The sequence below is a fragment of the Cebus imitator genome, unplaced genomic scaffold, assembly GCF_001604975.1.
Source record: "Cebus imitator isolate Cc_AM_T3 unplaced genomic scaffold, Cebus_imitator-1.0 Scaffold43, whole genome shotgun sequence".
Taxonomy (NCBI): Eukaryota; Metazoa; Chordata; class Mammalia; order Primates; family Cebidae; genus Cebus; species Cebus imitator.
Genome location: NW_016107358.1, coordinates 2,778,371 through 2,794,702, shown reverse-complemented (window position 1 = coordinate 2,794,702; position 16,332 = coordinate 2,778,371). Strand labels below are relative to the sequence as shown.

The 16,332-nt window shown below is 32.6% G+C and overlaps 1 protein-coding gene across 4 annotated transcripts in view; it reads right to left on the bottom strand.

The window, feature by feature from the left end:
• Positions 1-16,332, bottom strand: part of OPA1 (OPA1 mitochondrial dynamin like GTPase) — a 98,476-nt gene that overhangs the window by 59,759 nt on the left and 22,385 nt on the right. For 2 of the 4 annotated variants that reach the window (XM_017526648.2, XM_017526647.2), the window contains 4 exons: positions 10,356-10,466; positions 5,206-5,259; positions 2,031-2,135; positions 193-279 (listed from right to left, as the gene is read on the bottom strand). In XM_017526648.2, coding sequence (XP_017382137.1) covers positions 193-279; positions 2,031-2,135; positions 5,206-5,259; positions 10,356-10,466 — 357 coding nt within the window. The remainder of the gene's footprint in view (positions 1-192; positions 280-2,030; positions 2,136-5,205; positions 5,260-10,355; positions 10,467-16,332) is intronic. The other 2 variants (XM_017526649.2, XM_017526650.2) reach the window with 1 other exon arrangement.

Below are 16,332 nucleotides of genomic sequence, written 5' to 3'. Positions count from 1 at the left end.
TTTATAATTAACTAAAACAGTCAAATAATACTGCTTAAGCCATCACTTGGAACATGTAAGTTTATATATATAAAATATAAATGCCTACATTTAGAACATATATACATGTATATTTACACATAATTTTTAAGAAGCTAAACTACTGTTGTTTTGCTAACTAGCAAGCTCACTGTCTATCAATTTTTCACGTACCCGTGGCAGATGATCTTGTGTATTATAACTGGCATCATAATCAGAGAGAACATCAAGAACTTCAGAATACATGTCAATCAAAGATTTCTGTAAAAATTAAAAAAAATTATAATAACATAAAACAGTGAAAGTATTAAAGAAAAAATATAATGGATGTGTCAAGAGAAAAAAAAAATGATAAATTCAAATTGTTTTTCCATAATCATTGTATTCTCAAATTACATAACTACATCTTCCTAGTAAAAGTTAAAATAGTACGGATTAAAAGTCCATTTCTTATTCAGCTTATTTAGATATAATGATTTGATAATTAATTAATTGAGGATTTCCTAACACTCTAATCAAATAAGATGGAAATTACTACTTAATGCTGATGAGCTAATACTGAATGCAAGGAAAGACCATTAACACCAAAAAGGCAAAATAAGGTGGTCAGGTAACCAACTGACAATGAAATTATTCTTTGCCAAGTTTGAGGCATGCATGAGAGAGAAAGAGGAGAGAGGATGCAAGCAAGCATCTGAGTAAAGAATAAGCCAGGAAGACTATTAAACCAGTAAGACTGGTTAAGTATACACTGACTACTGGGCAGGCTGAAATATGAGTGTATCAAGGGCAAACATCCTGTATCGTTTCTTGCTATAGAGTCAGAATTTAACATGGAGCCTTGCATTGCATGTAACAAGCTTCAAGTAATTATTGGACAAATGAATGAACAAAAAATAAACAGGCCTTAAAAAAAGAGGTAACATCAAGCATTTAATAATTATGGATAAGTTTTAACGCTAAGGCAGTCTTAGCATTAAATGATGGCTTAAGGTTCCTTTCATTTCTGAATCCCTAGAAATAATTAAATGGCAAGCAGTTGCCAATCCCACCTAAAAATAAACAAAAAATGTTCATTGCTACTGCATTTTATCAGAGAAAACACTGTTTCTGAGGTAAACTCTACATATATTAGCACTTGGAAATGACTTTTCTCAATTACTAAGTGCCATCTGTAAATAGTCATGTTATCCATCTGTTTCATGCAGTCATGATTTAGAGTCAAAGCTACTAATGCATGTTTGTTAAGCTAGAACTATATTATCTTTGGACCTTGACTACAGAATGTATATGCCATGATTTACTGCAGTTTTGCTACATATAAATGCTGCTTACTTATTTGAGATTAAATTAAAAGAATTGTTTCAATTCAATTTAGCACATGTGGCTTAGTCTGGTGGGAAACAGTAAGACTCAATTTATTGATAAATAAGTTCACCAATGTGCTGATGATAACAATACCTGCATACACTTTTTCAAAAGTTCTTTACAATGCCTAAGAAAGCTCCCCTTAGAAGAAAAGTGTTAATTTTTTTTTAAAAAAACTGAAGAAAGTGGCCTAATCATTCACTGACATACAAATAAAGCAATGGTGATAAGTCACATGTCTGTCAATTAACAATTCTGATTTTATAGATGTAAAAGTTAAGATATATATAGATACATATATATGTAGAGAGAGAAAGAGAGAGAGATAGAGAGACAGAGAGAAGCTAGATATTTCAGAAAAATAAACTGATTTACATGAAATAACTCTTAAAAGTGTAAAGATTTTATAGGCATAGTATAAAACAAATATTTGGAGACTAAAACTTGTAAAATGTGTTAATATAGGAACTCCATCCTCTAAGGACATTAGGTTAGAAAGAAAAGGATGACAGCATACTGTACAGCTCCTTAAAAACTGGTACTGATGAACACCCAACGTTTTATACTATTGTTACACTATTTATACTATTTACACACAGTGGTAAAGTTTTGAGAATAAACAAGTTAAGATAAACTTAAAATACCTTAAGCTTTCTATGATGAATGCCTTTGTCATCTTTCTGCAATACTAATTTTCTCAATTCTTTGTTCTCCTTTTCTAATCGTTCCAAGATTCTCTGATACTTTAACTGCAACAAAACATTAAGTGTACTATATAAGACAAAGATGGGTTATAAAATAGTATTAAATCTAAATTAAAATCTTCCAAAATCTTGAAGTCATAACTCCTATTTAAAATGTATTACATTTTAAAAGCATCTATGAAAACATTGAGAATAAACAATAACTATTATCTCACACAAACAGTGGAAATCATTGTAATTTTCTATCATAATTAAGAATTTCATTTGGAAAATTCCTTGCTACTAACATGGAAAAAACTATTTTAAAATACTAAAAATGTAAGAATTTAAAGAAGCAGTTCTTAAGTACATTCTAGAAAGAAATATTTCCTATTATATCAAAATTTTAAGTCTACATTACAGGGCCATTTGACAAAAATTCAAATTCTTCCCATTCTACATATTATTTTATGTTTTAATTAAGATGCTACAAAATAATAATAGCTAGCAGTACCTGAGCATGCATTATGTGACAGACTCTTTACTAAGTATTGCAAACACATTACCTCCCTCAGCCTTCACAGAAACTCCATAAAGCAAGAAATTTCACAGACAAGAATATACAATGAGGAATACCTGACAGCCTGCCTAAGGCCACCTAGAAGAGGAGCAGGGTTTTGAAGAGAGGTCTGTCAGAGGCTCAAACTCTTCTATGTTTTATTTCCATGTCCAGAGATAATAAATTAATATTTAAAAGATTGATATAAAAATAGATTTTTAAATAAGATTAATATGTCTAAACAGGTTTTTTTTTTTCGTCAAAGTAGTTGCTTGGCTACACCTTTTCCTTCTCGAATAAATCTAATTCTTTCTAATTTGTTTGCCTAGCTTTTATTTCTTCTCTAAACATTAACAATGTAGAGAAAACTATTAAAAATTGCCCCTTTCTGCAACCAGCAGAATGTTTATGTTCAACTTATTATGTTTTTATAATAGAAAATATTCCTTATAATTTTTTTAAAGATATTGGAATCTTTCAAGAACAAAGTAAGTAACAGGAAATCATGGTTCTATCCTTACAGAAAGTCCAACTCAAGCCAAATTGAAAGAATGCATATGTAATTGAATAATACATAGTACGAGACGGGTAGAAGTACTGGCTAGACTCTATTATAAATGTATTTTTACATAAACTTATTCATTTATATTTAGTAATAGTATACATAACAAAATTCTGGTAGTAGCTAAGGATTAGATTTGTGTTGCTTAATGTGGCAGCTACACTTATCAAGCACTTGAAATGTGGCTGGTCTGAAGTGAGACTGTGCTGTAAGTGTAAAATATCTCATTAATGTTTTTATACTGATAACATGTTGAAATGATACTATCTGGGATAGACTGGGTTAAATATATTATTAATTCCATATTTCTTTTTATTAATGTAAAAATTAAAAATTACACAGGTGGCTTACATATTTCTATTGGACATCATTTATGTGTATAATGAATTCTCCATAATACAGTATATCAACACCTAGTGGCTGACAGTTAAAACTGCACAAATTGAAGGGTTTATATCAAGGGATATATAAGAGGGTAGAATTTCTATTGGCTCATTTCTTTGTAAATACAAAATCAATTTCAGGGTCCACATTTTCTGGGGATGGAAATGCTCTTTGGTACAGATGCCCATTTGTAACCATCCTGAAGAAATGTGCTATTGGGCTGTCTCTCAAAGCTCAGGAACAATAATTCTCAAACTTTAGAATGCATCAGAATTACCTTGAGGGCTATTAAAAACAGACTGCTGGGTTTCACTCCCAGAGTTTCTGATTCTTCAGTTAGGTATGGGAATACACAAGAATGTACATTTCTAACAAGCTCCAAAAGGTAAGGGTGCTACTGCTCTAGAGACTATACTTTGTGATCAATGATTCTTAGCCCCTGGTTGCAGATTGGAATCACCTGGCTAGGAAGCCTTAAAAACATAGATATAGTGCCAGTCACAACACAGTTGAGTCTAGTGCATAGTGAGGTATGAGATGCAATAAATACATACCAAAGAAACCTGTGACTCAAAATATACCATGATTACCCCTAAATCAAAAATCTGAAATCCAGAACACTCTGGCCTCAAGCATTTCAGATAAAAGTTGCTCAACCTATAGTTATTTTAGTTTTTCACAAAAAAGAGATCCGAGATTAACTCTTTTTCTTTCTACCTTTTTACTGTTCCCCAGACAGGGTCTTGCTCTGTTGCCCAGGGAGCAATCAAGGCATACAGCAGCCTTGACCTCCGGGGGTTCAAATGATCCTCCCACCTCAGCCTTCCAAGCTCCTGGAACTGTAGGCATGAACTACCACACTCAGCTAATTTTTAAAAAATTTTTTGTAGATACGGGGTTTCTCTGCCCAAGGGTCTCAAAGTCCTGGGCTCAAGTGATCCTCCTGCCTCAGCCTCCCACAGTGCTGGGATTACAGGCATGAGCTATCATGCCCAGCTGATAGTAATTCTTTTAACTGTAAAAAATAAGTTAATTATTTAATGTTATTTTTTACCTATATAGAAAAACTGATGACTGAATGATAGGGTAATTTTATACTAGAATGCTACCTACTTATTACATTGCACAAAATAGGTCCTTAAAACAATAACTTTATCACCAACTCTAAGAAAATAGCTTTTCTAAGTAGTGCCAGAAAGAGCTTTAGAAAAGCATTGTCTGACTGCTTTCAGGCTTTTGAAGCAAAGTAAGGTTCCCGAGAGTGCACTAGAATGAAGTGGTAGGCTCAATTCAAATTTCTTTATCTGTATTAGCTTATTGATGTAAAAATGCAAGCATAAGTTTATATAAGAACAAACCACTTTTTCCTGTTTGTAATAGTTTTTCTTTAAAATTAGAAGTATAAGATTCACTCAAAATGGGTTTTTACACATAAATGAGTTAACTCCATACTTATCTAGTTCTGTCATTACTCCTTATTTCTCAATTAGTTTTGCATCCATTGATAATAAAGTTCTATCATTAAACACTCCAAATTTTGCTCTGTTGAAAAAATAAATGTCCATATCACCAAAGTTACATTAGAAAATAATTTTTAAAGGTCTGTAGTTTTTCCTAGTCATCACAATTACCTGAGTGTGCAGAAGTTCTTCTTGAAGTTGGTCAATTTTCTCTTTGTCTGACACCTAAACATTTAAAATAATTTTAGTTGAACAGAATTAGGTTTATGCAGAATGTACAGCAAGTTAAATTTTTTTTATAAGTATTGAGAGTTAAAAACAACTGACTTTACATGCACCTTTAATCAAAGTAATTTTAAATCAAGTGATTTAAGAAAAAATACCTGTATTCATCAATAAAAATAGTTCACCAAAACTTTATATTAAGAAATAAAAACTGCAAAAGGCAATCATTTTCCTGTTGCCATTCTAGTCATTTCTTATGAAAGACTAATTAGAAAAATAAGAGGTCAACACATACGGTTACTAAATTCTTCAGAAGTTGTTTTGTACTAAAGTGTAACGACTCACGACTCACGTATTTGTGGGAAATACAGCATTGATAACCCTTCAGAAATCTGTTTTGAGAAGTCAAATACATTTAACTGTTTACAGCTATTTAAAAAGCTCATTGGTCATAGTGTATCTTTTCAGGAAATATTTCTGTATTGTATCCATTTCTGTACCATAAATAGTGAAGTATATAATAAATGCAAAGAAAAAGCTGCATTTTCAGAAACTTAAGTGGAGCCAAATGGTTGCTTTTAAATTCAATTCCAAGGAAAGATCTGCTAACTCACAATACAGAGAATGCATTGATAGCAATGAAGTCAAGTAAAGCAACTAAAATTAATTTGAATATAAAACAAAAATAAAACCCACAGGTATTGTGTAAACTACTTCAAATTGTTATTAATGCTAATAATTATAAAATATTAAAAAACAATTTAACTGTATAAAAGGTTTTAAAGTAGTCACAATACAATTATAAATACACAATAATCGAACAGAATAAAAATGATGTAATTTATGACAAATTCACATAACTGTGCTTTGACTTCTTGGCAATCATCCCCAGCCTTTAGTTGTCATCCCCAGCCTTTAAAAATAATAATTGTCTAATTTCTAAAAATCAAAACTTGTAAATAGGAACTTATTTCACAGGAGAAAAAAGTTAAATCCATATTCCTCTTCATTTAAATCCTTGTTGATCTTCAGTCATTGGATATTTAAGCTATCACAATACATCAGGGCAGCAAATATACATGAAAAAATTTTAAATAATTTGCTTATTGAAGTAGACATTAATAAGTCTTGTCCATAAAGTTATTTTAATTCCTATTTCTAAATACTTACTCAAGTTTTCCCCAAATTTTAATTTCAGTAATATAGATGACAATCTTTGCTAGAAACAAAAGGTACATTCTTTTTTTTTTCTTAAAAGGCTATGCCTAATTATCTCCAAAAATGATTTGGTAATTAGAAAAAAGATAATGCAAACTTCAGTTGTTTTCTCATTCCTGTACAGCAAACACAGATATGCTGATAGCAGCTTTTTTCATTTTGACTGTGTGTGTTTATGTAGGATGGACAAGAATTATTAACAGTCTCCTAAACTGTGAAGAGACAAGCAAGTTGGAGAGGAGCCCACAAACCACAGAACAGAATCTTGAAAACCAAAGAAGAAATAAATAACTCCACATTATGATCATTTGGCATGCTATCACACTGTAACAGTGTGGTCATAAAATATTGTTATGTGGATTTAATTTCCAATTCATTTTAAAAGGTACTTTGATTTACTTTGTTCCATTGAATATTCATCCAGCTATAGCTAAATTAGCATAAAATGTATAAACGGTATTAGTATAAATTGTTTTAGTTTTAAATGTAATTACTAACTGACTTCATGCAATATATCCTAAATTATTATAGAAAATCCAACATTACTTGACATCTGGGGCAATAACTTAAAAACTAATACAATTAAACAAAAAAGTTAGAATGTTTAAGTCAAGGGCTATAAGGTTAACTTAATTTGGCAAAATAAAAAGATTATATCAAAAGTTAAAATGGGCCAGGCAAGGTGGCTCACGACTGTAATCCCAGCACTTTGGAAGGCTGTGGCAAGCAGATCATCTGAGGTCGGGAGTTTGAGACCAGTCTGACCAACATGGAGAAACCCCATCTCTAATAAAAATGCAAAATTAGCCAGGCATGGTGGTGCATGCCTGTAATCCCAGCTACTTGGGAGGCTGAGGCAAGAGAATCGCTTCAACCAGGGAGGCGGAGGTTTCGGTGAGCCGAGATCGTGCCATTGCAGTCCAGCGTGGGCAACAAGAGCGAAACTCAGTCTCCCCTCAAAAAAAAGTTAATATAAGGTTACTAGAATACTACAAACATAATTTCTACGCTAGATTAGTAGTATTTAATGATCACAACTGTTAAGATTTTTATAAATTTGGATTTTTAGGAGTATTTAAATGTATCATTTGCCTTTCTGGTACAATGAAGAATAACTCATGCATGGTTTATCAGCTTATTCCCTCTCCATTTAGTTTAATGGAACATCACAATTAATCTTGATGTTATATTAAAAGACAGCTGGTGGTAGAGTAAAAAATTAGAACTAATATTTCCTAGGAAACAAGATAAAAACCTTTAGGTTTATAAAACAAACATTAAAGATTGATGAGATAATTTTTATGTATTTTCTTAAGAGGATAACACAAGCTATTTTCAGTGTGTCACTCTAGGTCTTACCTAGCAACTGGGGTATATTTTATTCTGATGTGCTTTACTGATAAAGTTCATCCACTTACAAGAACAAGTTCATGTCCTGTTGTTCACTATACTGTTTGCATTATGAAATAAATTTAAAACTCACCCTGACAGAAATGGTTACCAATGGTCTTGAAACCAGGGCTTTTCTACAATTCCAGGGCTATGAAACTGACGGAGAAAGAGCGGAATCCTCCGCAGAAACAAGCTAAAGCTGAAAGAGAAAAACCTTTACTAGCTCCTCACAAAACAAGCCTGATATAAAAATTTCAAGTATTTCTTTCTATTAAAGCCATTGAGGCCATTCTGAAATATATATATAAAAAGGTCACTGTAAAAATTTCTATGTATATGAACATATCCACAGGAGGCAAAACTACCAATATAGTTTTAATCTTATGTCTCTGCTTGAGCTCTTTTGCTCAGAAGATACAGGGAAAATTTATTAGTTGCTACTGCTACCAAAAATGATGCTCTACTTAGACTTTCAAGAAGATAAGGGAGAAACAACAATTAAAAAGCAACTGAAAGTCTTATGGTTTTGTGCATCAAGTAAACTTCACATGCCTGAAATGATAAAAATCTCATGAATTAGGATTTTGATCATTACAGCAGTGAGGAACTGAAAAGTCATCTCTGTAGTAACTCCAGGGGGAAAGGAGTGGAGGATAAAGTAAGGTAACAGTCTTTTGTGACAGTAAGAGGGATGACTTCATTATAAAAGAGCACACATTACTTTTAAAGTCCCATTTACTTTCCCTCAAGGCAACTACAGTGCGGGCAGGAACAAGCCGTTTGGTACTCTGCTAAGGCTGAGTCTTACCAGTTTCTAATTTACAAATGGGGAAAGGGAGGTATAAAAGGGTTAAATGGATAATCCAATAAATAACAGAGATGGGAATAACATCTCCAAGCCCAAATAAAGACTAGTAAAGTAGGTTTAAAATGAACATTAGCTTTCAGTAATGCAGAAAATGAATCAGTATTCATTATGGATCTCTCCTGAACTGTCAGGTTCAAAAGCTCATCATTAATCTTAAGTCATATCTTAGAATGTTAAATAGCAGGTCTATAGGACTTATTTCAAGCTGTCTTTTGAAAAAAATTTAAGAACAATGTGTAACTACAGCCACATTCTTATTTCTAAGTAATATATCACAACATACTTGCTCCTCTCCCTTCTTTCTGTAACTAAACTAATGTATATGGATGGCTCAGCCTAAGTATTCAATTTGTTAGGCTATTTAAATGAAATACTCACAGTATATAGAACAGGGATTGTTAAAGTATCATTTAAAACAAGTCCTCCTTGACTTAACACATCTACTTTAATTTAACCATGGAGGAAACTAACTTCTTTTCTTTTTCTACCTATACTTATGCTCACCGATGCTAAATAATATATAGGAATTAATTCCACAGCCATGGAATTGAGAAAAGCCAGGAAGTCATGCTGAAAAAATAAATGAAACTATGGCAAGTACACTAAAGTATTAACCACCACCAAATGAGATAAGGTTAGCCAGCAGAATTACTGCACCAAATTGTTATCTATAATATTGGTTGATTTAAAAATCAGAATCTACAAGAATTATATGACTTAATATTTTTTCCTAAGGTTTGTATATAACTTTAAAACTTTTCTGATCTAATAAGATGTAACATAATTAGCTGATTTCAAGATCTTAGAGTATAATTTTAAATTCATAGCACATATTTCACTTTGACCTAAAAGTCTCTTCCAAACATAAACTTTGGGATCTACACTGTGGGATTATCTAACCATCAAAATCATATTTTTAAGAACCTGATGATTGCACCAATATCTACATATTGGTGTAGACTTATGCTTTTATTAGAACTTGTTCTTTAGTAACCAGAATTATATCAAATTTCCAATGTTTAATCCCTCAGCAGTCCAAGGTGAGAACTTATTTGTGCTCACTTTATTGATTAATGTGAAAAATGTATTCAATGAGTTTATCAAAGTATGTAAGAACTACATGCTTTTGCCCAAAAGTCAAAATAATTTTCTTCTATAAGAATATGAATGTTCCCTCTTGATATACTTTAGCTAAAACAAATAAATAAATGTCTTTCTTTAGTGTAAACTGGTTATCTACAGCAATCCTTTGCATTTTAGAAATAAAAACTTGGGAAACAAGTAGTTAGGTAAGATGCCTACACACTTAAGGTGACTCAATAACTGGACCACATAAACAGCAAGTCCTAATTTTCTTCTAAATATAAACACAGAGACCCCACAGATAACCTAATTTTCAGAAACCAAAATTCCTATGGTTAGGTTGTTACTTTTGGCTTTTCCTACACTATCCACTCCAGAAAAGTTACATATTTATAAGATGTATCTTTGCTATTTTTACTTTGTCAAAAATAATTTCTTATAATTGGAGTTCATGAATGGATTAAGGCGACATGATCTTGGCAGAAATGGCTGATTAGTGTGAACATATTGGTAGCCCCCTTAAACCAACCATCACCTTGCGCTTCTGTTGGGCATAGCTCGTGCTATATTGGCCAGCGGCTCTGCGCGCCTCCTCTTCATGCTCTTGAATTTGTTGTTGTAAGAGAATGAGCTCACCAAGCAGACCCTGCCATGAGTTTACAATGAGGAGAAGAGGAAATTGGGGAGGAGAACAATGTTAAACCAAAGGGTGCAACAAAGGAACAGGTATGTAAAATCGAGAGGGATGGTTAACTTAAAACAGAAATGGAAACTCAGGTATTTTTAGAGCCGTCATACCCTGGGGCTCTGCACTGCATTTCCATTTTCCCCCTTAGTAAATCAGATGTCTCAGAAAAATAAAACAGCATAGTTTAAAAAGTGAGAAGAAGAGTGCAATAGTAAGTGCTAAATAACATGAGCCAGATATATAAAAAATATGCAGAAAAAATACTGATTTTTTAAAATAGTGTTAATCTCACTGGTCTAAATTAATTTTTTTTTTTTTTTTTTTTTTTTAGACGGAGTTTTGCTCTATCGCCTGGCTGGAGTGGCAGTGGCGTGATCCCAGCTCACTGCAACTTCCGTGTTCCGGTTTCAAGCAATTTTCCAGCCTCAGCCTCCCGAGTAGCTGGGACTACAGGCACGCACCACCACGCCCGGCTAATTTTTTGTATTTTTAGTAGAGACGGGGTTTCACCATTTTGGCTAGGATAGTCTCCATCTCTTGACCCCGTGATCTGCCTGCCTCGGCCTCCCAAAGTACTGGGATTACAGGCGTGAGCCACCGCGCCTGGCCACTGGTCTAAATTTTCTAATTTTCAACCATGATTCTCACAGGACTGATTAAAGATCATAATAGTTTATTTACTTATCAAGTTATTATTTTTAAGTTAATAATTTTTCTCGATATTTCATTTTTTCAGGTAAAGGTTAAAGTCCCTAGAAACAATTTTCAGCATCAAGTTAATCAACGTTTTACATTAAGTCATATATTCCATGTGCCTCTGCATACATTTGATTAAAATTTAGGGTTCTCTTTTTAAATTAAAAGGTAATGTTTCATGTTCTGATTTGACTTCATACATAGTATCAGATAACTAGTCTGACCAAATTTTCACTTTTTCTGAGCTGTTATGACAGTAAATAGAAATAGCATCTGAGAATACAGCCAAGCATGCACAAATTACTCAACAAAAGTGCTATAAAAGAACACAAGTAAGATATGGATACAATATAGTTATTATGAAAATTTGAAATGAAAACAAAAACCAGTTTGGACCTATGCACATACACACAAAAATCACCTTTTCTATTTCTAAAATTCATTCCATTTCATAATTATAAAATGGTATATTGGTAAAAATTTTAATTACAGCATATTCACATGTGGCATCATAATAAAATACATGTCATTTCCTGTATGGTTTTATCAACTATTGGCCTATTAGTAATCAACCTCAAAAAATGTGGAGAAAAGACAACTAAGATTTGACAATGTTATAAGCCTAATGTTTTCTTAATTAGAAATCCTAAAAAAAATAAAGTTCTAATGAACGAGGTAACAACTTAATTTGTATTATAATAATAGTGTTTCTGGGAAAACAATGGACTCAATTTTTACCCAGTTATAAAAGAGGAAAATGACTGTTTATTAAGATATTCTAAATTAGGAGTTTTAAATAGTTTCAGAGTTTTAAAAAAATGACTGCCAAAAAATATTTTATTTTATATAATTAGAAAGTCTCTTAAAATTTGGATATAATTTAGAGAATTTTATTCCGTTTGTTAGTTTTGATACATGAGGATGTGATCATTGCCAGTATTAGACAATAAATGAAACTGGTTGATTTACTATAAACCAAAGGATAAAACTAGTTGATTTTTTCCACATGACAAGTGAAATTCAACATTTGTTTCCAGATACAATAGTATAAAATATAGTTATAAAAAGACATGTCTTTAAATAAATTAGTTTTATGATCATTAACAAACCTATTAAAGAAAGATAATGCCAACTACTACCCTCCTCATTCTCATAATTCTTACCTTTTTAAAAAATCACTGCTTTATCAAGCAGAAAGAGTAACCTCACTAATTTTCATTCATTTGGTCATTTATCATACTCCTTTCTCCAAATCACCCAAGTGTTTAAATTTTTCAAACAATTCCCTTTAAAAAAGGCTTCCTATGTTGGTTTATGTAGTGGTGTACCTGCTGTATTTACATACCAACAGTAGTCTAATTTATAAAATCTCAAAGCAGTGAGAAAATATTCCACACTTCTTACTCGCATCTATGCGGCATACAATGCTTTTTTATTTATAGCTTAAAAATTCCTATCTAATTCATTGCATATATATACACATGCATGATAAAAACTCCAATAATCTATTAGATTTCAAGAAAACACTCCAGGGACATGTCACTTTCCTTCCAAGCCTGTTACTGAAGCACTATTATGTAAAGATACTTGAAATTAACTGAAATTAACCTCTTGCAAAAGTAGGAAGAAAACAAGAATTGGACATAGAAAAGCTATCTACATTATACTACACTTATACCAAGAAGGTTATCTTTCTCTGATTTTGTGTATCAGTCTTACCCTAAATACCAAGTGATGCCACATAGCCTCTAGGGTAAGGCCATGTGGAGCAGGAAGAGGGTGGAACAGGAAGAGGAAGAAATGTATGTACCTACTAGGTGAGAACACTCCTCAGATGTACAAACTGCATTTTTCAATAAATATTTTTCCCAAACTTAGACATTTTTCTTTCAAGAAATGGCACACAAATAATTTTTAAAACAGTATGATATATAAAATACAGTATTTATAAATAACAATAAATAATCATTAATAATCAAAGATGATGTAGTCTCTAAACATCTCCTGACTCCTGGCTATTGTCAATTTGACGCTGCAGATCTCAATCTCTCATCTCTCTCTTTTTTTTAATCTCCATTTCTGAGTCAGCTTCCTAATGTCAGTCTCATTTCATATACAATGTCCTCAGTTTTTTAAAAATTATAACATCAGATCAAGAAAATTAGTAATAACTCCAGAAACCAAAATATCAAATGAAAATACTGTGCTAAAAGTGAATGAGTTTGGTAGAAAAGATTTTAGGTAATCTTGAAATGTTATACTATTGTCCCCAACAATTTCCTATGTTGAACCCTAACCCCACAATGTGATAGTATTGAGAGAGAGCACCTTTGGAAGGTGATGAGGTCATGTAGGTTCTGGAGTTACTGGCCTTACAAAAAAAAGGCCAGAGAGCTGCCTAGCCCTTTTTGCTACATGAGGATATAGGGAGAAGGCGTCATCTATGAAGCCATGGGTCCTTAGAAGACATGGAGTCTACCAGCGCCGTGAACTTGGGTTTCCAGTTACTACATCATTTGTTGCATAAGAAATGCCAGAAATGTCAATCCTACCCAAGCAACAATACTTAATTCCAATTCAGAACATAAAGTACATGAACTACTTTTACAGCCTTGTTCTCTTCCAACAGTTGCCAAATATGAAGCCCAAGGAGAATTTACAGGTGATCAGAGCAAAAAAAATTAGGGGATCAAAATTTTGTTGGCATCAACCAGATTTATTTAATCAGCCTCTACTCTACTGAGTTAAATCAGTCAGCTGATTTTACAAAGAACACAACACTATCCCAGGTGCTACGAGAAAAAGATTTAGTGACAGAAATGGCCCATTAAATAGTAAATATGCAAGCCAAAATTATTATAGTGTTTCATACGGCAAGTGTTTTACACACTGAGAAGAGTACATTAATGAAGCTATGAAGGTTATGGAAAGCTCCATGAAGGTGACAATTGAGCTGTGCTGTAAGGATGAGTGAAAACTAAACATGCAGGGAAAAAAAGAGACTTCAGCTGCGACGTACAACAGAAATAAAATTAAGAATGAGAGTAATATGTTGGAAGAAAGAACATTAACGTATTATTTAATAATTATATTTGAAGCAATACTACTTTTCATGATTTGGTACATTAAAAAGTCCTTCAAATATTTTTCTATAAATTATAAATGTGCTTGTTACATTCAGAATGGCCATATTCCTTACTTCTGTGAGATTCTTATGACCAATCAGAAACATGATAGACAAAAGCACAAAAAATAAAATGTCTCATTTTGCAAATCAATTTCACTGGAACACGATAATCTTACAGAATCTAAAAGAAGGATATGAACTACGTGGTCTTGTCACCTGTATATATGATGACTGATAATATAGAAATCTGCTGAGTCCCAAATCAAATTACTCCATCAATTCTCTAAAGTAGGCAGCGCTTCAATTTGTCTTCAGGTAGTTCTGAATGTCTCCAAGTCTCAAGAATATTCAGTTCACATCAAGGGGTATGTCTCTTTTCCTCCAGTGGACATAAGTTTTCAGATTTTTGATTAACAAGAAGCATTTAGTAAGAGGTGGTTTTAATGTATGTCAATCATACCTCAGTATAGTAGTGTAAGGTTAAACAAGGTTGGTTTTACTATTTTTTCAGTGTTTTATTAATCAAATCATATCAAAACTTTTGATCAACATGACATAAATAGTGTCCACAAACTAAATGGATTTACCAAGCAAAACCAAATAAACTTGTAATCAGTTAGCCTGTGCAGCATTATGTGAAAATACATGCTTTCTGTAGATTTTTTTGGACTCCTAAAACCCTGGCAGTAACCCCAGGCTGGGAATCACAGGTAGTTCATCATGGTATTTACTTGTCTGACTCAAGTCAAACTATCTGTGTTCCCCTCAACTCTCCGTCACTTTCACTTCAGTTGACCTTGAATGGTCCTAACTGTTCTGCAATTTGCCAGCACCTCTCCAGATGTGTTTCCCTATTAGAAAGGACAGACCTTTTATTTAGTTCCAGTTGTATAAATATTTTTCAATTACTACTTTTTTCAAAAGCTGATTCACATATACTTTTACATTTCTAGTAGAAGTTTACCCAGAAACTTTGTTACAAACCTGACAACCATTAAACTAATACTTGACTGCTTCAAGCCCTAAATACTATTTTAAATCTGGGGCTTTCAGACCTCAGACTGAACCAGTCAAAAAAGTATTCAGCTAAACCCTGGATACCACCCTACGACCTATGATTATTGCCCACATTTACAAACTTGATGTCTGAGTGATTTCAATAAGGGTACTGCTAAGCTAAGGTCTCTGCATGCTTACATTCAACCATCAATTTGTACACAAGTCTCAAAATTAGTCAGTTTATCTGCATCTTAGCTGAGCGCTTAATTATTCTCAAGCATCAGAGGTTAACAGCCAAGCTTTGCAAACACAATGCTACATATTATTAATAATAGAATTTGAAAACATCAGTTAGGGCTTGAGATACATTTTTGGGTGGTAAATTTTTGCAGTAGCATTTGCTATAATTTGACTCAAGCTGTAATGAAAGTAGCTTAATTACAACTCTAGATTCAGTATGTATAACAAATAGTTGAAAAATATAATTGGCAAGTCTTTAATGGGCAAAATCAGCATCATAAATTGAGAAAAAGTTAAAAAAATAGTTTACGAGGACATTTACTGTCAAACAAGCAAATTAGAACAAGTAAGGAGTAAATTAGAACATAATGTAATAAATTTACTTGTATGCATATTGCATAAAATAAAATATGTAAATATAAATTTCCAAAAATAATTAGCTGACTTCTTCTTTATTGCAGAGGTTCTGTTCAATTACTGAATATTCATTTATGACTTTAGCAGGGCTTTAAGGGAATTACCTGAGTCAGGCCCTGAAACAGGTTTTTCATTCATTCACCACAGTGATCCCAGGCCATAACAGAGAGAAAGCAGACATACAGATCTCTCCTAACCAATTTGCCAAACAAATCTTGTCACTCAAAGAACCCTACCATACCTGTAACAAAGGTTCCTTCTCCCCATTAGATTAGCTCTTCTCTCCATATTAAATTTATTTGCCTTAAGGGCCAAGGCCTTCATTCAAAATAAGCCATAAATATT